The sequence below is a fragment of the Mustela nigripes genome, chromosome 15, assembly GCF_022355385.1.
Source record: "Mustela nigripes isolate SB6536 chromosome 15, MUSNIG.SB6536, whole genome shotgun sequence".
NCBI lineage: Eukaryota > Metazoa > Chordata > Mammalia > Carnivora > Mustelidae > Mustela > Mustela nigripes.
Window position 1 is genome coordinate 82,782,119 of NC_081571.1, and position 22,365 is coordinate 82,804,483.

The following is a 22,365-nucleotide window of genomic DNA, read 5'->3' on the forward strand; positions in this document are numbered from 1 at the left end:
CGGTGAAGCCGCCGTCCTGCCCCCGGGGGTCTCCGGGGCCGGTGAAGCCGCCGTCCTGCCCCCGGGGGTCTCCGGGGCCGGTGAAGCCGCCGTCCTGCCCCCGGGGGTCTCCGGGGCCGGTGAAGCCGCCGTCCTGCCCCCGGGGGTCTCCGGGGCCCCTTCCCGGTGGCCGGCTCGGGACCTCACGCCACCGAACCTCAGCGGCATGCGACACGACCTCGAGGGAGTGACACGGCCTGTGGCCGCGGGCCGACCGGGAGGCGCCGCAGCCGCCGTCGGGGAGGAGCGTCGCCGAGACAGGCTTAGGTCCGGACGCCGGGGGCGCTCAGCAGCCTCCGGCCCGTGCGCCCAGACGGCCCGGCCGCGAACACGAAGGACGGGAAGACCCAAACACCAGCGCTAAGACGCATCTCCGGCCGGAACCCGCTTCCCGGCCGCTCCGCAGGGGTGCGGCGCTGGGGCCCTCCGGGGCTGGGCACGGGCTCGGCCATCATCAGGGACCGTCGACGACTGCTGGAGGCCAGGCCGGATGTAGAGGGTCGACTTCCGGCGGCGGCGCGGGGGCCGTCGGGAGCCGGAAGTCGCCGCGGGCTCTGGTTCCGGCGGCGGCGCGGGGGCCGTCGGGAGCCGGAAGTCGCCGCGGGCTCTGGTTCCGGCGGCGGCGCGGGGGCCGCCGGGAGCCCGGAAGTCCGGCGATGGCTGTGGGTCGCGTCTGGGCGGCCGCCGGGGCCCGCCGCCGAGGTAAGAGCGATACCGGCCTCGCGGGCATGGCCCTTCCCGCGGGGCCCGGGGCTCCGCTCGCCGGCGCGGCCGCTGTGGCGCTGCTCTCGGCCGCGCTCGTGCTCTACGCGCGGTCGCCGGACGCAGGTACCCGACCGCGGGCGCTCGGCGGGACGGAGGCGCCGGGGAGGGCCGGGCGCGCGCGGGGCCCGGGCCGCGGGGTGTCGTGCCGGGGACCGAGGACGGTTTGGCGGGCGGCCCGCAACGCAGCCGCCCGCGCGGGGGCAGGGCCTGGCAGCGCCGGAACCGCGGGGCAGGGCACGACCCCGAGGACCCCCGAGGACCCCGCGGCGCCGTGGCCGTGGAAGCGGACGGGCTGTGCGGAGGCGCGTCGGGAGCCCCGCGGCCCTCGTGCGGGGCCGTCCCGCGGCTGCCCGGGGTGTGTGCGGGACGTCCGGCGGCGCCGGGCGGCGGAGGCGCGGCCGGGAAGGGGTCCCAGGCCGGTGCGGAGCCGGGACGGGGGCGTTCCCGGCTGGGCTGCGGGTGCGCGGCGGGGAGCGCCGGGGTCGGCCTGTCCGTCCGCCGCCGGGCCCGGACGCCCCTCGGTCTCGGCCTAGTGACACGCGGCGGCACTCCCGTTCCCGCGCGGGGTCGTGCCGGCTCGACGTCCCGCAGCCCCTGCCGCTCCCGCACGGCGGCAGAGGGGCCTCCGCGCCCAGTTGTTCCGAGCCCTTGGCGGGCCCTTCGTCTTGAGCGCTCGCCTGTGGTCAGCGGGTCTCGTGGCCTTCGCCCCGGTGCACCGAGAGGCCGCGCTGCGGAGCGTCCCCCAGGACAGGCGCGTTCCGGCGCCCTGCCCTCCCGTCCTAGCTTGAGGGCGTCGCGGACGCTGCAGGGCTGGGGCTGCCTGCAGGGGTGGGGCTGCCGTCGGCCCGGCAGACGGCGGCTCCGCGTCGGCCAGAGCGCGGTCGTCCCGCGGGGTGGGGGTCAGGACCGCGCGGGCTGCGGAAACCCGCGCAGCCCTCCGAGCTGCCTGCGCCACTTCCGTAGAACAAACCCGAGTCGGTCGGGTTTGACCTGGTCCTCCAGACTCCGAATCCCTGACACGACCAGTTACTGAACGCGGTGAGTCTCCGGCGCCTCGGGCGAAGGCGTTTTCAGCCGAGACGGGCGTTTCTGTGGACAGGTCCGCGCGCCTGCCGGACCCGGCTGGGACGGAGTGACGGCGGCGCAGGCAGGGAGCCGGCCTCCGCTCTCCCCGGGTGCGCGGGGCAGGCTGGTGAGCCGCGCGCGGTTACTCGCACCCCGCTTCTGGTTAGACCCGACACCGCTGTGCTTCGGAAGGGATGTTACTCTGGAGGATTGGACCCTTGTCGTCTTGTCTTTTGGTTGATGTGGTGACTGTTTGCTTAAACAATCATGATTTGCTGTGAAGTGGCATTGTGGCCAAATGGTGTCGAATGGTCTGGCTTATCCATTACTACCCCAGGCGCCCTCAGGCCTGTCTCCGTGGGCTCGGGTTTCCTGATCTGTAACAGGATACACGGGGCACTAAACCAGGATGCTCTTTTTTTTTTTTTTTTCTTTTTAAGATTTTACTTATTTATTTTACAGAGATCACAAGTAGGCAGAGAGGCAGGTGGAGAGAGGGGGGGGGGAAGCAGGCTCCCCGCTGAGCAGAAAGCCTTCGGGACTCGATCCCAGGACCCTGAGATCATGACCTGAGCTGAAGGCAGAGGCTTTACTGAGCCACCCAGGTGCCCCCCCCCCATGCTTTTAATTCACCCCACATGTATGGAGTGTCCTGCTGTGTGCCAGATCCGAGGTGATCAAGGGTGAGAAACACTTGTCCTAAAGCCAGAGGTGGGAGCCGTGTCACATTCCTCGGCGGCAAAGGGTAGCAGTCGTAGGGATCCTCTGTGTGACAACGTGGGGAGTAGAAGTACTGGAACTGATAGACCCACAGCATTGTGAGGAACCCAGAACACCCCTTGCCTGATGGTTTGTTTGGATTCCACTTTTACAGTTTCTAGACTTTACTTTATTTTTAAAGATATTATATATTTATTTGGCAGGCAGAGACACAGTGAGAGAGGGAACACAAGTAGACGGCGTGGGAGAGGGAGAAGCAGGCCCTCGACTGAGCAGAGAGCCTGATTCGGGGCTCGATCCCAGGACCCTGAGATCATGACCTGAGCCGAAGGCAGACGCCCAACAACTGAGCCCCCAGGCATCCCAGTTTCTGTACTTTAAAAAGCAACTGTATGTCGTGATGGGAATTTGAAGGGGCGGCCATCCTGACATTCTCCTACTGACCAGTTGTGTTGTTACACAGGATGGGTTCAAGCTGGGAGCACATGTGTTTGCAGGGCCGCAGGGGTGGTCTTCAGCAGTCAGTATTGGCTCACCGGCTCTGACGGCACAGCTCTGGTTCCCTTCCTGCGGCTCCCAGGGCGTGCATGGTGTGAGCGCTCTGGGAATGGGGGTGTGGGCAGGCACCCAGGAGGTGGAGTGAACTAGGGGGAGGAGGAGAGAGCTGGGCTGCTCTGGTAGCTCGCTGCCTCTGGGCAGGACTGTGGACGTGCCAGCAGACATTGGAAGCAGAGGGATCAGCCAGCTGTTGCCACTGCTGAGCACGCCCAGTTGTGCCTTTTCTTGGCCAAAGGTTTACAGGGATTCTGTTTTTTTGTTTTTTAAAGATTTTATTTATTTATTTGACAGAGAGAGCTCACAAGTAGGTGGAGAGGCAGGCAGAGAGAGAGGAGGAAGCAGGCTTCCCGCTGAGCAGAGAGCCTGATGCAGGACTCAGTCCCAGGACCCTGAGACCATGACCTGAGCCAAAGGCAGAGGCTTGACCCACTGGGCCACCCAGGTGCCCCCCAGTAGGGATTCAGTTTTGAGTTTTAGTCTTGTGTCGGTTTGGGAGGTGGAAAGTGTTGGGGTGGACTCCTGGTAATTAACTTCTCACATGTGGGGGTCTCAGCAGCTGGCACATCTGCTGAGGAGGCCATTACAGCTACTCATTAAAGAAAATTACTTGAATAAGATTATTGAATAAAAAGTGAAACTGTAAGAGTGTTAGTAAACATAAAGCGGTGTGTCTTACGGGGCTGTGGGGCCGGGCAGCTCGTGGCCTTCCCGGGAGCTGTAACACCGCTGGGTTTTCTGTGTTGCTGGGATAACTGGAAGGAAGTGACTGTTGGCTTCCTTTCGTGAGTGTTGTGTAGCTCTGCACAGACCCTTTAATTCTAGGGAAAACACGTGCTTTATTATTTCAGACCTCGAGTACACAACATGCTACAGAATGTGGCATTTCTCTCACAGCTGAGCTGGGTTAAGTACCAAGGCAAATATGCGGGAAGTTTTTCTAGAAAGGCAATTAAGATCTAGCTGTTTATAAACCATTCGAAATTGTCTTACTGTTTTAAGATGCTACTCTGAACCCAGTGTAAGCTGTGTTCTCTATTTAGAACACCATTTCTGGGTTGTTGAATGAGTATCTAATGGCGTGTCCGCGACGTGACTGGATGGTTGGGAGTAGGACTGTGGCAGCGGAAGGGGCGAATGGGAGGTTTGCTCTTCCAGCTTGAGAGAAGAGACTGGATAAGCTTAGTGGAAGATTGACGTGTGGGTGTGCGTAGTTTCTTAGGTCGTAATGCATTAAGACGCTTTCTAAAAGGTTACCTGGACTTCAGAAATGCCCGGTACGTTTCAAAAACAAAAGTTGGTACGTCCAGATAGTGTTAGTGCTGTGTTGTAATTTCTAAGGGTCATTTGCTTACAGAAATAAAACAGTGGGGGCACTTGGGTGGCTCAGTGGGTCAAGCCTCTGCCTTCGGCTCAGGTCATGATCTCAGGGTCCTGGGATCGAGCCCCCGCGTTGGGCTCTCTGCTCAGCAGGGAGTCTGCTTCGCACACCCCCTCTGCTGCTTCTGCTTATTTGTGATCTCTGTCAAATAAAAAAAAAAAAACTAAAAATAATGAAACCGTTGAATAAAAATCTATAGCATTCGTGTTCAGTCGACTTTGGGGTGTTTTGGTTAGTAGGCTGTCTTATTTCAGTCTCTTTGCTATGCATGCTGATATTTTTCTGAATGATTCCATTTTCATGTTTTTCAGTTTTACAAAGAGCATTTTCACTGCATAAAGCACATTCGATAATGGATATGGAAAATAAGTTGCAGTTGGTGAGAAATATTATACCTCCTCTGACTTCCCAGAAGCACAAAGGCCAAGATGGAAGAATAGGCGTCGTCGGGGGCTGCCAAGAGTAAGTGACTCGGAAGATGGTCGCGGTTACGCAGTCTCTGTTGTCTGGCTTTCTGCCCGCGTGTCAGTCGTTTGTCCGTCTGTCCGTCTGTCCGTCTGGCTGGACCCCAGCAGTCATTTGTCGGTGTAGTCTGATGTTCTGACCCCCGGTTTTTTCCGGGGATGAACTTTGTGCCCGCGTAGGAGAGAACAGTGAGGGGCCTGCATGAGCTGTCACCGGCACGTCGCTGTGGAGCTGCGCCCATGGTGGGGCTGGGGCGGGCTTTCTTGTCTTACACGTTCCCGTATTGACCAGGCTGCGTACCACAAACACGTGCTTCTTTGTAATCTGGAGAAGATTAGTACGTGTTTGGTTTACTTTGTCATTTTGAAGATGTTCTTGGAAGTCACTAAGGAAATTTGACAGATCCTAGCCTGTTTTCAAGGCTTGCTTTCTAGTTCTGTGGATTTTGCTGCTGTGTTGTTTGCACGTAAAATTTTATAACCTGTCCTTGTTTATAAATGATACCTTTGCCTTTGGCTTAAATCTGACCTTGGTTACCATTTCTGCCCCTGCTTACTCTCTGTTCGTATCGATGTGCTGTCTGCCTGGCTGTGTATTTTCAGCGGTTTATCACGTAGTTAGGTGTTTTATAAATAATATGTAGCTTGATTTGTTTCCTGACCCCGTGTGACCGACCGTACCTGCTCTGACAAAGCGGTCTGCTTGTTCACTTTAGTCTACCTGAGGCACTTTCTAAGGCTTGTTACGTTTTCTCTTCATTTTACATTATGTGTCCATTTTTTCCTTATTTTTGCTAGGTTTTTGCTTTTATTAATTTGGAAATTCTCTTACGGTTTCACATTGAGCTAGGGGTTGTCTTTTCTAACTACCATGATGAATCATACATGCCACTCGGGAGAGAGTTAATGCTGACAAAGAGCTCCTAGGGAATTCCTAGCGCAACCCCTAGTACTGCACGGAACTTTGTGCGCTGCTGCCGGTTTCCTGCCTGGCCCAGTGGTCTGCTCTTGGGGTGGGAGTCCTTGGCCTCTTCTGGCATTTTCTTTGACAGGGGACCCTGTGGAGTTTGCACACTGGCTGTGCCTTGCTGTGGTGGGTGGGCTGTGTTGTGCCTTGCCTGAGCTGGGGAGTCTCCGCGTGATCTTTTTGGTAAACTGTGCGTGTGATCACATTGTACTCTAGCCTGTATTTTGCACCACAAAAAAGAAGATTGTCTTAATTCGTATCTTGTTCTTGCTTGGATGTTTGTGAGATTTTCTTTCGAAGTCTTCAGTTTCCTCCGAATGTGTCCCGGTATGTCTTCTTTCACTAATCTGATTTGAGACTTGGCGAGCCCTTACGTCTGTAGACGTGGTCCCTTTGGATGAGGGAAATGCTCCTCTATTATTGGTTCTCGTTTCTCCTCTGTTTCTTTCTCCTGCTGCATTTTGGACTCTTGGATCATTAGCTCTAAGATGCTTTTCTTCCTTTAGGTCCCCAGTTAAAGGCCGCCTCCTCCAGCTTCTGGGATGGAGGCCAGCATGCGGCCTCCACCGGGCCTGTGGGCCCTTGAGAGAATTGAGGGGACAGGGGTCTTATTTCTCATGTCCCCTCCCTCTCCTGCCTTGTATTTTGGGATGTTTACATGGGAAGAACTGGCTGTGAGGTTTTCTTTTTCAGATAAGTCTGTAGGGTAGCATGCTAGGGGTAATTATGTAACTTAAGAAATGTCCATTAGCTTTAGGAACTAACCTTTAAAGTAGGATCGTTTTTACTCCAATTATAAAGGTTTAATCTGCTTGTAAAAATTCAAACACCGCAGAAATGTGGGAAGTGAAGACTTGATAGTACCTGTGTAGTAATACAGCATGGGCACATGATTAGCCTTCCAGACTCTTCTGTGTATGGAACTATTTTTTACAAAACTGGGACCGTGTTGTCACTTCTTTGCGGGTCTTAGCCTGTCAGTGTCCGGTGCTGGAGTTGGAGCTGCCCCCGTGGTTCTTGCTGTGATCACAGACAGGATGCCCTGAAGTAACAGCTATCAGGAAACTCTGGAAAAATAAAGATGTGTTACCTACAAGATCTGAACGTGACACAGCCCTGGGTCCACACAGCGAGGCCGTGGGTGGACAGAGCAGGTGGGCGGGTGAGGGGCGGGGTGTCAAGGCTCACTCTTTAGTGGGGGACATATAGCATGGACGCGGGGATTCAGATCACCAGAAGAGAATACGAGTGGTCCAAGTGGTCAGTTATGAAATCAGCCAAGATCTTTGAAACAAACTGGCCTTGGTGGGCGGGGGTGGCCTGGCTCTCTGCCTAGTCCTGGGCTGGTGGAGCGTTTGAGGCGGCGGTGCTCGAAGTGGACGCTTTCGCACTCACAGCTTACATCAGATACTTGTTTTCCGAAACAGAAAGCAGGCATCAGGGCTCTGCATTCTCTCTGCTTGCTGTTTGGTGGTGTGACCTTTTCACTTCATGGGGGGTCCTGGCATCAGTCATTCCTTGTTGCTTCCTAGAGACCGATTCTTGGTGAGTGGTGTTCCTTGTAAAGACGCAAGTTATTTACTGTCCCTGTTGATAGGCGATCGGGTCACCTCTGTTCTTTTCCCCAAATGAGCAGCATGGCTGTAGACATCTGTACGTTTTCCAACTGTGTGTGCATCTGGTTAACTCCCGGGGATCGATTCCCAGAATTGATACTGGAGCCGCGCAGACATCTTAAATGTTGCCGCACGTGCTGATCGCCCCCTCTTCCTTGCCTGAGGCCGTGTTAAAAATAAGAGCATTCGGGAATGGTGGGATGGAAGCCGGAGGGAGAGGGCTAGTCTCGGGGCCTGGCTGGGTGCTGCTGTTCTTGGCGCCGTCGGTGAGCTCTCACGGCCTCCTCGAGCCTCCAGGCTGAGCACAGTGCCAGGAGCGCCGGCGTCCTGACGCGGCACCGAGGTCTGATGTGACAGCCACCTGGTGCCTTCGTCGGTTGAGCGGCGGACTCCTGATCTCCGCGCAGGTCGGGATCTCAGGCTTCGCGGGGCTCCCGTGCTACGAGGTGCTGGGCCCTGTGCTCTGTGATCCCCGTCTTTATAACCTCGCACTAAACCGCTGTGCTGACGGCCTTCTCGGAGGATGCTGACTGTCCGCTCTGCCTTTTCAGGTACACTGGAGCGCCCTACTTCGCTGCCATCTCGGCTCTCAAAGTGGTAGGTCTGCTTACAGCTTCTCACTCTAGTCAGCTGTTGGATTCCTTATTACTGTAATTAAAGACTTCATTTATTTGAGAGAGCGAGTGTGTGAGAGAGAGAGACCACGAAGGGGGGTGGGGGGGTAGTAAGAGGGAGAAGCAGGCTCCCCGCTGAGCAGGGAGCCGGGGCGGGGCTGTGCCCAGGACCTTGGGATCCTGACCTGAGCCAAAGGCAGACGCTTAACCCTCTGAATCACCCAGGCATCCCCGGAATTTTTTTTTTTTTTTTAAGATTTCATTTATTAGGGAAAGAGTATGAGCAGGGGAGGGGCAGAGGGAGAGGCAGGCTTCCCGCTGAGCAGGGAGTCCGACAAGGGTCTCCATCCCAGGACCCTGGGATCCCGATCCGAGCTGAATGCGGCCGCTTAACTCACTGAGATGCCCCAGAACTGGAATTTGTTTGACCGAAGTTTTACTAGAATTGTCTTTGACCACCTTGATCCTAGAACGCCACTTCAGTCCTCATGAAGGCAGTCGGCGTCTGTGCGACTTGGCGGTTTCCCAGGTCTTCGATCAAGTCCTGGTGGCCCAGTTGGCACAGTTGCCATGAAACATGCTCCTGGGGGCCCTTGGGTGACACAGCCTGAGCTGGTCTCTGGTGACCTGCCTGTTGGGTGGCAGCAAAAGTCTGCTTGCTTTCCAGCCCTTTTTTTAGCTTCCTTCCTCGTCTGAGCCGCCTGGCTATGGAGTAAGGGCCCTGGGCAGCTGCGGTGAGGCCGCCTCCCCGTCTGTTGCATGCGCCCCGCTCTGAGTCCGCCTCTTGTCCTCATTCCTCAGGGCGCAGATCTGTCCCACGTGTTCTGCACCCGGGAGGCCGCGCCGGTGATCAAGTCGTACAGCCCGGAGCTGATCGTTCACCCGGTTCTGTGAGTGTGGCCGCTCGGGGGTGCTCACTCGCAGCCGTGCTCCTCGGCCACGGGGCCTTCTCTTGGCGCTAAGGGCCTCCGTGGAGCGGCTGCCGTACCGGGGGGTGAAAGGTGGGTGCTGTCAGAGGAGAGGAGAAAGCAGTACGGAGCCCACGGTCTGTGGCCAGGAGAGTAGCAGCCGTGCTTTTAAGTGTGGGATGAGGTCTGGGCCCCTGGGGCGCACCAGAAATGGCCGCAGCTTCCTAGGAGAGGTCTGGACCTTGCCTGCGGCTGTGCTGCCCACAACAGTCATGAGGGGCCTGTCAGGCAGGCGTGGGGCCTTCCCACATTCAGCAGACACTTCTGCTACCCTGGGGACAGCATTGAACCAAGCAGACAAAACATCTCCCATGCAGCCCCCTTTCTAGGGCGGCCCTGTGTTCTAGAGCTTTCTGCAGTGGGGAAAATGTTCTTGGTGCTGTCCAGATCTGTGGCTGCTGAGCACCTGACATGGGGCCGGCGGGACACAGAAGCTGTTTTCTCATAAACCGAGTTAAAACAGCCACATGGGGCTGGTGGCTGCCCTATCGGGCCGCACAGCTCCGGAGATGGACACGCAAGAGAACAGGGTGTTAGAGGGTGGTGAGGACCACGTGGCGGGCAGGCCGGGGAGAGGAAAGGCCTGCCGTGCGGGCAGCACGTGGGCCATGTGTCACATGTGCATGCTCGTGGCCCATGTGTGTTTCTCAGGGGGGTGATGGTGGGCAGGGGCCCAGAGTGTGTCACTCAGGTAGGGACCTGCAGACGTGGGGCAGGACTGGCGTCTCAGGTCAAGCCAAGGGCTTCAGGATCGGGTGGGGGACTGGAGAGGTTCAAAGCCAAGCTGTGCAGTCATGGGGGTCATCCTCTGGGTTTTGGCTTTCACATAAGTGAGGAGGAGGGGGGAGGAGGCTGCTAGAGCCTTGCATTGGGAGGGAGGTGACAGGATCCAGTGTGCATTTTAAAGATTTTATTTATTTATTTGTCGGAGAGAAAGAGAGATCACAAGTAGGCCAAGAGGCAGGCAGAGGCAGAGGGAGAAGCAGGTTCCCTGCCGAGCGAGGAGCCCGATGTGGGACTTGATCCCAGGACGCTGGGATCATGACCTGAGCCGAAGGCAGCTGCTTAACCAACTGAGCCACCCAGGTGTCCCCAGTGTGCATTTTAAAAGCCTTACCTGGATGCTGTTGAGAATGCGCTTTTGGGGCCCAGGGTGGACACAGCAGTTGCCAGAGGAGGGAGTTGGGAGCGTCCTGGTGAGGGTGAGTGACGGGGCAGGAGAGGGGTGCCATTTGGAAGTGCAGCCCCAGGATCCGCTGACAGGTGGGGTATCGGGTAGAGGGAAAAGACAGAGTCATGGAGGCCACTCTGGGTTGGTCGGAGCTAGTTGTGACTCGACAAGGGGAGTGGTCTGGGGGGGCGGGTGTGGTGGGGCGGCTGTGGAGCTGGCTTTGGGTGTGTTTGCAGCTGCCTGTAGCACATCCAGGCGGCATGGCTGTGAGGTGCGGGACGAGAGTGGGGGCTGCGCAGCAGTGCAGTCAGCAGGGGCAGCCCGGCGCCCCACAGCTGGGAGCCGAGCGGGGGCAGGAGCGGGGAGGAGGGGTGTTGAGGAGAACTTTTGGCAGTCTTCTGGAAGGGCCCGTGTCTCTGCAGTCAGACGCAGAGACTGAGCGCGGGGGCTTGGATCCCGCCGCGGTGGGCTTGCTGGGGGCAGAGCCTTACAAGGTGGGTTCTAACAGTCAGAGGAGCGAGATGAGCGAGCAGGTGGCGTGGCGAAGTGACACGGTCCCGCACAGCCGTCGGTTCCTGTTCTAAGTGACAGGGTCCCCCGGTGCCCCTGTGAGTGCATAAAGTATGCCTGTGTGATGGAAACAAACCGGTTCAGTCTGGAAGGCAAAGGCAGTTTTGAAAGTAGCCAGAATGTCTCGGTGTGGCTTCCTGTAGATGCTGAAAGCTGCATTCCTGCGTCTGGGTATGAAAGGGTGAGCTCATCTACAGAGATGACGGGGGCGTGTGGGGGCTGGATGCAGACCGCGGTCCTGGCCTGGGTCCTGCAGCAGGAGAAGGAACCAGGGAAATGCAGAAGAATGTGTAGTCTCCCTAGTAAGGTAGGCCGGTGAGTGCGAGTTGTACTAAACTGCTCCGGCCTCCTCCTCTCGCCGCAGTGACAGCCCCAGCGCCGTTCGCGACGTGGAGGAGTGGCTGCCGCGGCTGCACGCCCTGGTCGTGGGGCCCGGCCTGGGTCGGGATGATACGCTTCTTGAAAATGTTAAGGTAAGTGTAGAAAATTATTATTATTATTATTATTATTACTATTTTAAAGATTTCATTTATTTATTTGGCAGAGAGAGAGGTCAAGTAGGGGCAGCAGCCGGCCAAGGGAGAGAGAGAAGCAGGCTCCCCGCTGAGCAGGGAGCCCAATGTGGGGCTTGATCCCAGGATCCTGGGATCATGACCTGAGTTGAAGGCAGACGCTTAACTGCCTGAGCCACCCCGGCGCCCCAAGTGTAGAAAATTATTGAACGTGTCTGTCCTCGTAGACTCGGCTCGTGAAGTCTGAAAAGAAGCATTTTCTTGGAGTTTGTGATGTTTAGCGTTCCGGTTCCTCTTGATGGACTAATTAAGATGGTTTGGGGCAGAGGACACACTAGGCAGAGAGGAAAGAGCCTAAAACCGGCCGGCCCAGATGGAATGAGTCCCCTTAGGGCATTAGCTTGTGCTACTGCCCCGGGGGCGTCCCCGGGACTGCCTGGTGCGCAGGGCCTGGAGGCACAGCTGCTCAGCCTTCACAGAGAGCTGAGGGAAGAGCGCTGTGAGGGTACCAGCAGTTCATTTGGGACGGAATAGTCTGAGAGCCAGTTCCATCCGGTTGAGCGTGGCTCTCGGTGACACGCCACCAACACCAGGCCTCTGAGCGCTCCTAGTTCGGAGTCAGCACAGCGCACGGCACAAGCCGGGCAGCATTGTGGGTCTCGACCACTTGCTGAAAAGTAGGAGCGGATCCTAGCTGAGGAGCGTAAGAGCCTTAGGGCCGCGTGAGGGGAGCGGTCACCTGAGTGGGGCAGCCCGTGTGGAGGCTGCGGGTCTGCTGCGCACTCACGCCCGGGGATGATGGCACTTTGCACAGGTGGCGGACTGTGACGGTCTCTCCCCGAGGTGGTCTGTTTCCGGGAAGAGAGGCAGGTGACGGCTCCTGCCAGGCTGGGGATGACCCTCGGGATGATGGGCTTTGTGACCTTTTGTGACTTGGCCAGTAACCTCTGGCCCTGCTTAGTCATGACACTCTCTGGCGTCTTTGTCCTCATCCTCTCGTGCTCATTGAACTTGCTGCTCAAGTCATGGCGGTGGCTCTCGCTCACATACTTGGGAGACATCGCGTGCAGTTGGTGTAGACGGGCTTGACGTCCGCGTGAGCAGCCTTGAAGTTCCGGCAGCTGCGGCCTGCCAGAGCCGTTCGCGAGGCTGTCGGTGACCACGCTGCGGCCCGAGTGCGTGTGTCCGCACGTTCGTGTGTTGGGAGCCTGACCCCCAAGGTGAGGCTTCTGCAGGGGCGTGATTGGGCCGTGAGGGCGGGGCAGCTTCCTGGAGGGACTCAGGCCCTTGTAGCGGGGGCCCCAGAGCTCCCTCCCTCTCCCACCAGGTGAGGACCTGGCGACTGGTCTGTGACCCCTAGGGAATCTTCCGTGGCACCCATAATCTTGGACTTGAAGCTTCCAGAACCGTGAGCAGTGCGTTCCTGTTGTTTCTAAGCCACCCAGCCTGTGGCATGTGTCATGGCAGCTCGAGCGGCCTCCACGCGGTCTCACCGCCATTGGCTTCAGGAAGCCACTTGTCCAGGTGTCTCTGAACAAAACGGCAAATGGAGAGGCTCCTGGTGTTGCCTGGTGAGCGGCAGGCCCCGAGCCTGTGCTGGCCCACCTGACCCCCTGGCGCGTCGGTCCCCTCCGAGTTGCTGCCGGTGTCAGCGCCCCAGCATGCGTCCCTGGGTGCCCTGGGTTTGGCCACTTCGTCCCTCAGTGGAGGATTTCCCGTGCAGGGAGAAGTCACGATCTCTGATGGGACACGCAGAGCTTATTTTTGAAACAGCAGTTTAAACGAGCGGGGAAATGTGCTTAGATTTTACCAGATGTGCTCAGAAAATGTGCTTAGGTTTTTCCTTATCAGTATTTTGCTTCCTTCGTACAAATACGCGTGTGAGGGCCATACCCGGCGTGGGCTAGGCGACCTGAGACGGGCTGTGCACTTCCCTGATTGTGGGCTTCCTCCTCGTGTCCTACCGGGTACAGTCTGTGACTCGTACACTCACGCTGGGTGCATCTGCCGCGCGCTTCCCATCGCTGCACTCGGTTCCCGCACAAGCCCGTCGGGGCTGGCGGTCCCCCCATTCCACAGGGGAGGGAGCCCAGAGGCTCTGAGTCCCGCTCCCCGCCTCCTCCATAGCAGACACTTCCTAGATGTTCCTAAAACGAGTTCATTGTCTGGTGCAATCCTGAAAACAGCCATATTAGGTGGATTTCTCTCTTTATTCTCATCTTTTTTAAAAGATTTTATTTATTTGACAGAATAAGCAGGGGGGACTGGGGGAGAGAGAAGCAGGCTCCTTGCGGAGCAGGGAGTCAGAGGTGGGGCTCGATCCCAGGACCCCAAGATCATGATCTGAGCCAAAGGCAGATGCTTAACTGACTGAGCCACCCAGGTGCCCCATTATCTTCCTTTTTCTGATGAAGAAATTGAATCTTGGAGAAATTAACTTAGGCCCTTGCGGTGGCCGAGTTCTTAGCTTCAGGTTTAGTTAAGTTGATGCATTTAAAGCGCCCAGTTCTGTGGTTGCTCGATCCCAGGACCCCAAGATCATGATCTGAGCCAAAGGCAGATGCTTAACTGACTGAGCCACCCAGGTGCCCCATTATCCTCCCTTTTCTGATGAAGAAATTGAATCTTGGAGAAAGTAACTTAGGCCCCTGAGGTGGCTGAGTTCTTAGCTTCAGGTTTAGTTAAGTTGATGCATTTAAAGCGCCCAGTTCTGTGGTTTCTAAGTACATTCGCAGTTGCGCAGCCACTCCCATGACCAGTTCTAGAACATTCTCATCATCCCAAAAGAAACCCCACATCTAGCAACTGTTCTCTTTTCCTCTCAAGCTCCCCAGCTCCTGGCAGCCTCTCCTCCACCGATTCCAGATCCTCCGGGGCAGCGGGGTCTTAGAGTATGCGGCGCTCCGGCCCAGCTGCATTCACACGGCAGCATCGCGGTGCGGGTCGGCGCTCCGCTCTCTCCCTGCGGTTGCGTACCTGGTGTGGACCGACCGCACTCTGTTTCTCCGTCGCGTGCCGGCCAAATGGGGTGGCCTCCGCTCTGGGCTGTTGCGAGCAGCGCCCTCTCAAGCTTCATGTGTGGACTTTTGTGATAACCCAGCTTCGCATGTGGAGGAACTCCTGCTTGCCGCGCTTTTTTTTTTTTTTTTAAGATTTTATTTATTTATTTGTCAGAGAGAGCGAGCGAGAGCGAGCACAGGCAGACAGAGTGGCAGGCAGAGTCAGAGGGAGAAGCAGGCTCCCCGCGGAGCAAGGAGCCCGATGTGGGACTCGATCCCAGGCCGCTGGGATCACGACCCGAGCCGAAGGCAGCTGCCCAACCAACTGAGCCACTCAGGCGTCCCCGCACTTTTTTTTTTAAAGCACGAGTTTTTAATTCTGCTTAAGTCCTGTATTTTCTTCTAAGAGCTTTATTGTTTTAGCTTTTACACATAGGTCTGTGGTCCATTTTGAGTAAATTTTTTTTTTTTTTTAAAGATTTTATTTATTTATTTGACAGAGAGAAATCACAAGTAGTCGGAGAGGCAGGCAGAGATAGAGAGAGAAGCAGGCTCCCTGCTGAGCAGAGAGCCCGATGTGGGACTCGATCCCAGGACCCTGAGATCATGACCTGAGCCGAAGGCAGCGGCTTAACCCACTGAGCCACCCAGGCGCCCCATTTTGAGTAAATTTTTATGTGTGGCGAAAGGAGCGGCTAATCCATTCCCGCACCACTCTGCGCGTCTGGGCCTCCCTGTGGAAGGTCCTGTGGACAGAAATGCAGGGTGTACTTCGGGGCTGTCGTCAGTTTACGGATTTCTATGGCTGTGCTTGTGCTGTGACACGCAGTCCTGATGGCGGTGGCTGTGGGATCCCGCCAGCCTTGTTCATTTCAAGAGCATTTCGGCTGCTGCGTGTCCTGTGTGTTTCCACAGGCGTTTGGGGCTCAGCAGAGGCGGCGGGGAATGTGCTTGTGTAGCGGGCTGGGGCGCAGGCAGCCGCTGAGCGGTGCCCAGTCTCACGCGGTGCGTGCTGGTTTGAGCTGGAGTCTCCGGACCCAGGACGCGGGCTCTATGAGCTCCCCTTGCGCTTTTTGTGCTCCTTGGTGGCTTGCTCTTGAAGGTACGTCCTGGTGGCTTTTCCCTGATAGAACTGTGGACATGTTCCTCGTTACATTTGTTAGTTACATCATGATACACTGTATTTAACTGGCTCACGTGGGTGGTTTGCAGCTTTCTTAATCTGTTAGTGAGGTCTCAGACACTCCCGCACATGGGGCTGTTTGTCCTTGAAGACAGATGTCTAGGAGCTGCATGGCCGTGGCGTGGGCTGCTGCAGCTCCGTCTCACGCTAAAGGGCTGCCCTTGCCGGGGGCCACCCTTGCTCTCCTGCTGCCCCCCGGGGGCCATGTCCCACGTGGAGAGCTTCTGGTTGGACCACCCAGCCTCGTCTGATGGGTGGGTGTGTGGCTCCTTCCCTCCTTTGCCGTCCACCCTTAGGGGAGGTTGCTTACTAAGTGGTGGATGGAGCCGTGGCGAGGCCCTCGGTGGCCTCCATGCGGCTGCCCGTTACGCACGGCCAGCTCCCTTGCCAGGAACTGGGTAGATCTCGAGTTGGTATTTCTCATCCTCATACAAATGCAGAGGATTATCTGAGGGATGCGAGTGGATTAGGCCTCTGCCTTCAGCTCAGCTCATGATCCCAGGGTTCTGGGTTCAAGTCACCTGTCCTGGGAGCTGCTTCTCCCTCTGCCTGCTTGTGCGCGCTCTCTCTCACTTTCTTTTTCTCTGACAAGTAAAATCTTTAAAAAAAAAAGTATTAAAGTATTAATTAAAATGATCCTCATTTTATAGACAGGCAAGCAGAGTTTCAGAGAAGTGAAGAGACTTCGCTCAATTTCACACAACTCTGAGTATTTTGGTCTCTGATCCCGTGTCTTTCAGTCCCAGCAGCTTCCCCAGGACCCGGAGTTGTGTCCTGGTGACGTCCTAGTGATGTCCCAGATGCTCGGCCGCCATCTGCAGACTCCTTTCCCTTGGAGTCCGAGTCAAAGCTGTCTCACAAAGAGTCAGCACTTCTTGGACACGAGGACTTGTGGCTGTCAGAGCGGCCATCTCTCGCCCGGTATTTACTTGCTGGTTCCTCTCCTGTTCTCCTCGGGGGTCAGAAGGTGCTTGCTAGGGAGTTCATGCTGTTGGCAGTGGAAGTGACGGAGGCTCCACCAGACACGGTGGCCACAGCAGAACACCGCAGCCAGGGGCTTAAATAGCAGACCTCGGTGTCCTCCCAGTCCTGGAGGGCGTCCCTGAGCAAAGTGTCAACAGGTTTGGTTTTTTCTGAGGGCTCTGTCCTTGGCTGGTAGACGTCCAGCTGCCTGCCCGCTGTGTCCTCACCCGGTTGTTGCTGTGTCCGTGTGCTGGTCTCCTCCTCCAGTGAGGACACCAGTCATCCTGGAGGGGGGCTCTTGCTTCGTTCTTCTCCATGTTTTCTATCCTCAAGTGTGTGTTTCAGGGGAGATGGTGGTTACGTGCTGTTGCGATGTGTCATCTCGTCGCAAAATACTGGTTCATAGTAAGCGACCGTGTGTATGGTGATCGCAGATAGATACATAATGCAGTCAAAAACCTCTGAGGTTTTATTTTATTATTATTTAATCTCTGAGATTTTTAGTGTAACTTTTTCGGAGAGGTGATTCACTTTTATTATCATGGTCACTTATTTTAAAACACAGAGTGTTAGAAAAAATGCATAGAAGCTCATGATTTGGAAGAATTCTGAAGACTTTGGGTTGTTCTTCTGGGAGCCCTGGGGATGAGTGTCGGTGGGAACTTGGAGCCTCTAGCTTGGGGTCTGCCTCCATGGGCTCTCCTGGCCCAGCGCTGGGGATTGGGCTTCCCACAGACTCCTGTTTCCAGAGTTCCCAGAGCCCCTGCCTTACGGGGGCTGCTCTCTGCTCCTCTGGGTCTTCTGCGTCCTGTCTGCACTTCCGTTTTCTGTGTGTTTGCAGGTGTCCTCATGTTGTAGTTCCTCAGTGAACTGCTTGCTCGGGCGACTTGGTCGATGTTGCTCACTATCTCATTCTTTCCTTGCAGGGCATCTTGGAAGCATCCAAGGCCAGGGACATCCCCGTTGTCATCGATGCAGTGAGTGTGACTCTCCTCTCCTGCCCCTCCTCCCAGCCAGGCCCCTGAGGCTGTGCCCTACGTCCCTGTCCTTGCCTGCAGGACGGGCTGTGGCTGATCGCTCGGCACCCGGCCCTCATCCAGGGCTACCGGAAGGCGGTTCTCACTCCTAACCACGTGGAATTCGGCAGACTCTCTGAAGCCGTGGTGAGTGCTCACCACCCAGAAGATGGGGCGCAGGACCTGCCCGTCCTGAGGCGGGTGCGGGACGGCTTGGTGCTTCTGCCCCCCCCCGCCCTTTGCGGGACAGACTTGCGGATGGCCAGCGAGTCAGGGCATGTCCCCACATGTGACAGTGCCCTTCTCTCTTGGTGGTGCATGGAATGATGGGGCGTCTTCTCACTAGTACGTCTGTGACGGGCTGAGAGGCGGGGTGGGGCTCTAGGCAGCGCACTCGGTCTCTGTCCCGTGTTGCTTCGCCCATGAAACGGGGCTGCTGAGCATCGTTGCATAGGCTTGAGGATGAAACCAGATGACAGATGTAAACCTCGGAGTTCTCACAAAGTAAGCGTCCCACAGATGCTAGTGCCTGGTTATTCACAGTTGTCCCCTCTGCAGACCCGGGAGGTTCCAGCCGTGGCAGGGGAAGGGCGCTGAGCGGTGTTTGTGCGTCTCCCCGGGACGTGCTGGCCGTTTATCCTGGGCCTCCTTCCCCTTAGTGGATGGGTCGTCCCCCTCCACGTGTGGGGCCAGAGCTCCGGGAGGAGGGGGTGTGTGTGTAGCGTGGGGAGGTCCTAGGGATCAGGGTGGATGGGCAGGACCTACCCGTGACGGTGGGCTCCTTCCACGTGTCTGACACGGCCTGGTCTGTGCTGTCCCACCTTGGAGCTGAGAGACCCTGGGGACGGCAGCGATCATCGCGAAGCTGTGCGAAGACTCAGCCGGGCCTTGGGGAATGTGACCGTGGTCCAGAAAGGGGAGCGGGACGTGATCTCCGACGGCGAACAGGGTGGGTAGCTGTGTTCACGCATGTCGCTCAGTGCGGCAGTGCTGCGTGACAGCCCCTGGAAAACCAGTCACGGCACACGCTGTCCCTGAGGTCACCTCACCCGTGTTCCACACACGGGCTCCCTGTGAGGTTGGTTTTACTTTTCACCGTCTTGCAAAGGGCAGGGACACGCTTGTTGATCCTTGTTGACGCCTGGAGCAGCGGCTGGTTCTGGGGGGATCCGTGGGAAGCTGAGCAGTGGGGCTGCGGCCCTGCTAGCAGGTGGCACCCCGGGGCCCGGCCCGCTCCGCTGCGGTGTTAGAGGCGGCGCCTGGATGTTTCAGCTGCTTTCCCTCCTGTCCTGAGGAGGGCTGGTTAGTGGGGGAACGCCGGGAGCTGGTGCCCGGGGGGCGGGGGTCCCAGGGGCCGGATGTGGCGGTCTGCCCCTCGTTCTCTCCCTCGGGCCTGCCGGCTGGCCAGTGCAAGCAGCAGGGGGAGCTGGGGGGTGTCTGAGATGCGCCACCAGGGACAGTGAGGGTGGAGCCCCCCGCGCCGCACTCAGGCCCTCCCCTCCCGTGCTCTGACCGGGAGGCAGGGAGCGCGCCGGTTGCTGGAACAGCACGGAGTTTAGTGCTACTGACCAGAGAGCGGGAGGAAGCAGGACACGCCAAGGGAGTGTTTTCTGAGGGAGCCAGAAATCTCTGGGGTTCTTGTTGCTGGGAGGCGCCCTAGACCGCGACCCTTCCTGAGGATGTGACCACCTGGCTTCTGAGGCGCCTGCTGGTCACACTGTATAAATGGATCAGCGGCCGGGGGGGGGGGGCGCTAGCGTGCCGTGCACTTCTGAGGGTGGCGCGTGTCCCCGAGGGGGTCCAGTGGGCTGAGCACCCCGGGTACTGCCTGCTTCTCCCCATCCTCTCCAGCAGGCCCGAGTCTGCTCACCGCCCACACTGCACACGTGCTTCTGGGCCGGCCCGGGTCTGTTCTCCTGTCCACCAGGCTGCCAGGTTGAGAACATTAGAGAAGAGCTGCCGCGGGTCGAAATGGTGCCTCAGGCACAGGAGAGCTCGTCCCCTGACGGCCGTGTCGTCCCCTTCCCCCAGTGCTCGAGTGCGTGCAGGAGGGCAGCGGCCGCAGGTGCGGTGGCCAGGGAGACCTGCTGTCGGGCGCCCTGGGTGTGCTGGTGCACTGGGCGCTGCGTGCCGGACCTGAGAAGACGAACGGGTATGTGACTCCTTCGCTTGTCCTCTCGAGAGTTTTACCGCATGAGCTGTGTAAGTGGCCCGTACGTTTAAGGCGGAGCCGCGTGAAACGTCAGTGTCCCGTGGAAGTGATACTGGGCAGGGCTGGTCCCAGGGTGGGCACCTGGGCTGTTCTCGCTCCGTGTGAGGTCGGGGCCCTGCCCTGTGCCTCAGTGCCAGTGGCTCGGGGCGTCCGTGTCAGCTTGAGACCCTGTTCCGGGATGCGATGTGTACCCTTTGTAAAGCAAAGCAGTGGAGGAGAAATCCGCGGGGCAGGGGTGAGCTGGCTTTGACCCCTGTCCCGAAAGGTGGGAGTTTCCTCTAGGAGACAGAACTCGGGGATCCAGGCTTGGCCCGCGTCTGTGGTTGGAGCTGTGAGGGCAGGCAGGGCCCCGTCCTCCACAGGCCCCGTCCTCCACACGCATCATGGGGCAGGGTGTCCCCTCCGCCCCTCGCCAGCGGTGAAGCCTTGCGAGGCCACGGGGTGGCGGCACACCGGGAGGCGGGGAGCACCTGCCTGGGCATGTCCATGTGGAAAACAGCTCTCGGGGCATCTGGGGACGGCGGCTGGAACCCACATGCTCGGATCTTCCAAGTCCTCCTGGCACTGAGGATCACAGTGAACCGCGACCAGTGCGGGTCCGGTTTTCCTCAGGGGGCAACTGTGCTGTCCTGTTCTCCAGCCGCGGGGATGTCTGCTTCCCGGTCGTGAGGCTGCCTTCTGCCTCCCAGGCACAGCAGACTTGAAATGGGCTGTTTGGGGTCCCAGGAAATGGGGGGAAGCTGGAGTGTGCAGCGTGTGCTGACGGCTGTCCCTCTCCAGGTCCAGCCCTCTCCTCCTGGCCGCCATGGGTGCATGCTCGCTCACGAGGCAGTGCAGCTGGCAGGCCTTCCAGAAGCACGGCCGCTCCACCACCACCACCGACATGATCGCGGAGGTCGGGCCCGCGTTCCGCAGCCTCTTTGAAACCTAAGCAGAGGCCCCAGGAAGTGAGCTGCCCACGGACAGGGAGGCTGTTTGTCACAGGAAGCCACGTCCTGTGTCCCAGCCTTTGGGTGGCAGACCGCGTGGTCCAGGGGTGGATTTTTGGCTGCGTGTGCAGCTGGAGAGGTGACACTAGACCAAGAATTCCTGAACTCCTCCGAGCTGCTCGGCAGGAGACGAGCCGCTGAGCTCTGCGTGTGCTCCAGGAACTCAGGCTCACCCTACCCACGTGCCTTGCGTCCACGCGACGACATCCCCGCGGTGGGTGCCCTCACAGGTCCTGTCGATCCTGTTCAGTACCTGTGAGAGTGCTGTTGAGGTGGCGGTCCCCAAGCACTGTGGCCCTGGTGGTCGTGCTCACGTGCGCTGCTCAGACACTGATCCGGTTGGAATCGTCTGGGCAGAAGTCGTCTGCATCGACTGTGCTTAATGGGAGTGTTTCATAACAACCAGTGACCGGTTTCTGGAGGACACAGGACACCGAGCCCCGAGCATGAGGGCAGGGCTCTGCCTGCTCCTCCGTGTGCGCTCGAGTCTGCTGGCGGGAGGCAGTCTCTGGGGGACCCTTGGGATGTGGCCCAGCCATGTGCTCTCTTGGGGAGGCAGGACAAAGCTGGACACTCGGAGGGCGTGGCCACACGTGGGCCAGTACTGGTCCCAGGAGGCCCCAGGTGGGGGGACTGAACATGGTCATCGGAAGTGGATGTGTCCTCAGGAGCAGAATCTGTGAAAGAAGCGCGCTCTGCGAGGTGCCTTGTGAGCCTCTGGCTGGCTTCTGGATGGTGCTTTGGACACGCGGTTTTCTCTGCGGCTCCCCGTGGGCTTGGGTCCTGCGCACGTGAGTACTTCCGTAGGCTTCTCCATGCTTTCTGCCAGGACGGGGCCGTGTGGATCCTTTGTCCCGCTTCGCGGATGCTCTGGGATTCAGTCCCCTCGCCCCAGACCAATTCTACTTTAAAACCAGATTTCTTTCTTTCTTTTTTTTTTTTTAAAGATTTTATTTATTTATTTGACAGACAAAGATTACAAATAGGCAGAGATGCAGGCAGAGAGAGAGGAGGAAGCAGGCTCCCTGCTGAGCAGAGAGCCCGATGCGGGGTTCGATCCCAGGACTCCAAGATCATGACCTGAGCCGAAGGCAGAGGCTTTAACCCACTGAGCCACCCAGGCGCCCCAAAACCAGATTTCTTAAAAACCGTGCACCGCGCCTCTTTCACATGTCGTTGAGAAGCGTCACCGTGGGCAGTTGTATCTAAATCCTGGTAGCTATTAAAAGGCAAATTTGGTTTATCTCAACATCGAGTCTTGTATTGTTTTCTGACTGAGCTCTGTCCCACTTGCCAGCTTTCCTGAGCGAGGACACGGTCAGCAGGGGGACAAACGTGGGAAAACTTGTCACTTCATGGTTTTCACCTGTGCCTCTCCACCTTGCGAATGTGCAGTGCTCTTAGTTCCACAGAAGATCAAGTGCACACGTCACGGAACCGTTTTTGATTTTACTCTGAGTTAATACAAATTCTCTTGTTCCAGTGCGAGTGAGGAGTATATCCAAGGCCCAGCGGCTGTTTTTTTTTTTTTTTTTTTTTTTTTTTTTAAAGATTTTATTTATTTGACAGAGAGAAATCACAAGTAGATGGAGAGGC

The 22,365-nt window shown here is 57.6% G+C and overlaps 1 protein-coding gene across 3 annotated transcripts; it reads left to right on the forward strand.

Moving 5' to 3' along the window:
• Nucleotides 1-658: 658 nt before the first annotated feature.
• NAXD (NAD(P)HX dehydratase) lies at nucleotides 659-22,018 on the forward strand. Of its 3 annotated transcripts, XR_009400094.1 has the most exons (11): nucleotides 748-867; nucleotides 4,837-4,987; nucleotides 8,124-8,169; nucleotides 8,988-9,076; nucleotides 11,260-11,368; nucleotides 17,479-17,529; nucleotides 17,611-17,715; nucleotides 18,397-18,517; nucleotides 19,600-19,720; nucleotides 20,561-21,560; nucleotides 21,739-22,018. XR_009400094.1 is itself a non-coding variant. In XM_059378341.1 (10 exons), exons 1-10 carry the CDS (start codon nucleotides 696-698, stop codon nucleotides 20,709-20,711), a joined length of 990 nt encoding a protein of 329 aa, XP_059234324.1. In that variant the 5' UTR covers nucleotides 659-695; the 3' UTR covers nucleotides 20,712-22,018. The 3 variants fall into 3 exon arrangements, 2 of the variants coding, with proteins under 2 accessions (XP_059234324.1, XP_059234323.1); XM_059378341.1 differs by lacking the exon at nucleotides 748-867 and adding an exon at nucleotides 659-741 and having other exon boundaries at nucleotides 20,561-22,018; XM_059378340.1 differs by having other exon boundaries at nucleotides 20,561-22,018.
• Nucleotides 22,019-22,365: the final 347 nt, after the last annotated feature.

Coding starts and splice junctions, on each gene's coding strand:
- NAXD (XM_059378340.1), top strand. CDS start 768: ATGGCCCTTCCCGCGGGGCCCGGGGCTCCGCTCGCCGGCGCGGCCGCT. Junction 8,170..8,987: donor CCATCTCGGCTCTCAAAGTG/GTAGGTCTGCTT, acceptor CTCATTCCTCAG/GGCGCAGATCTGTCCCACGT. Junction 9,077..11,259: donor CTGATCGTTCACCCGGTTCT/GTGAGTGTGGCC, acceptor CTCTCGCCGCAG/TGACAGCCCCAGCGCCGTTC.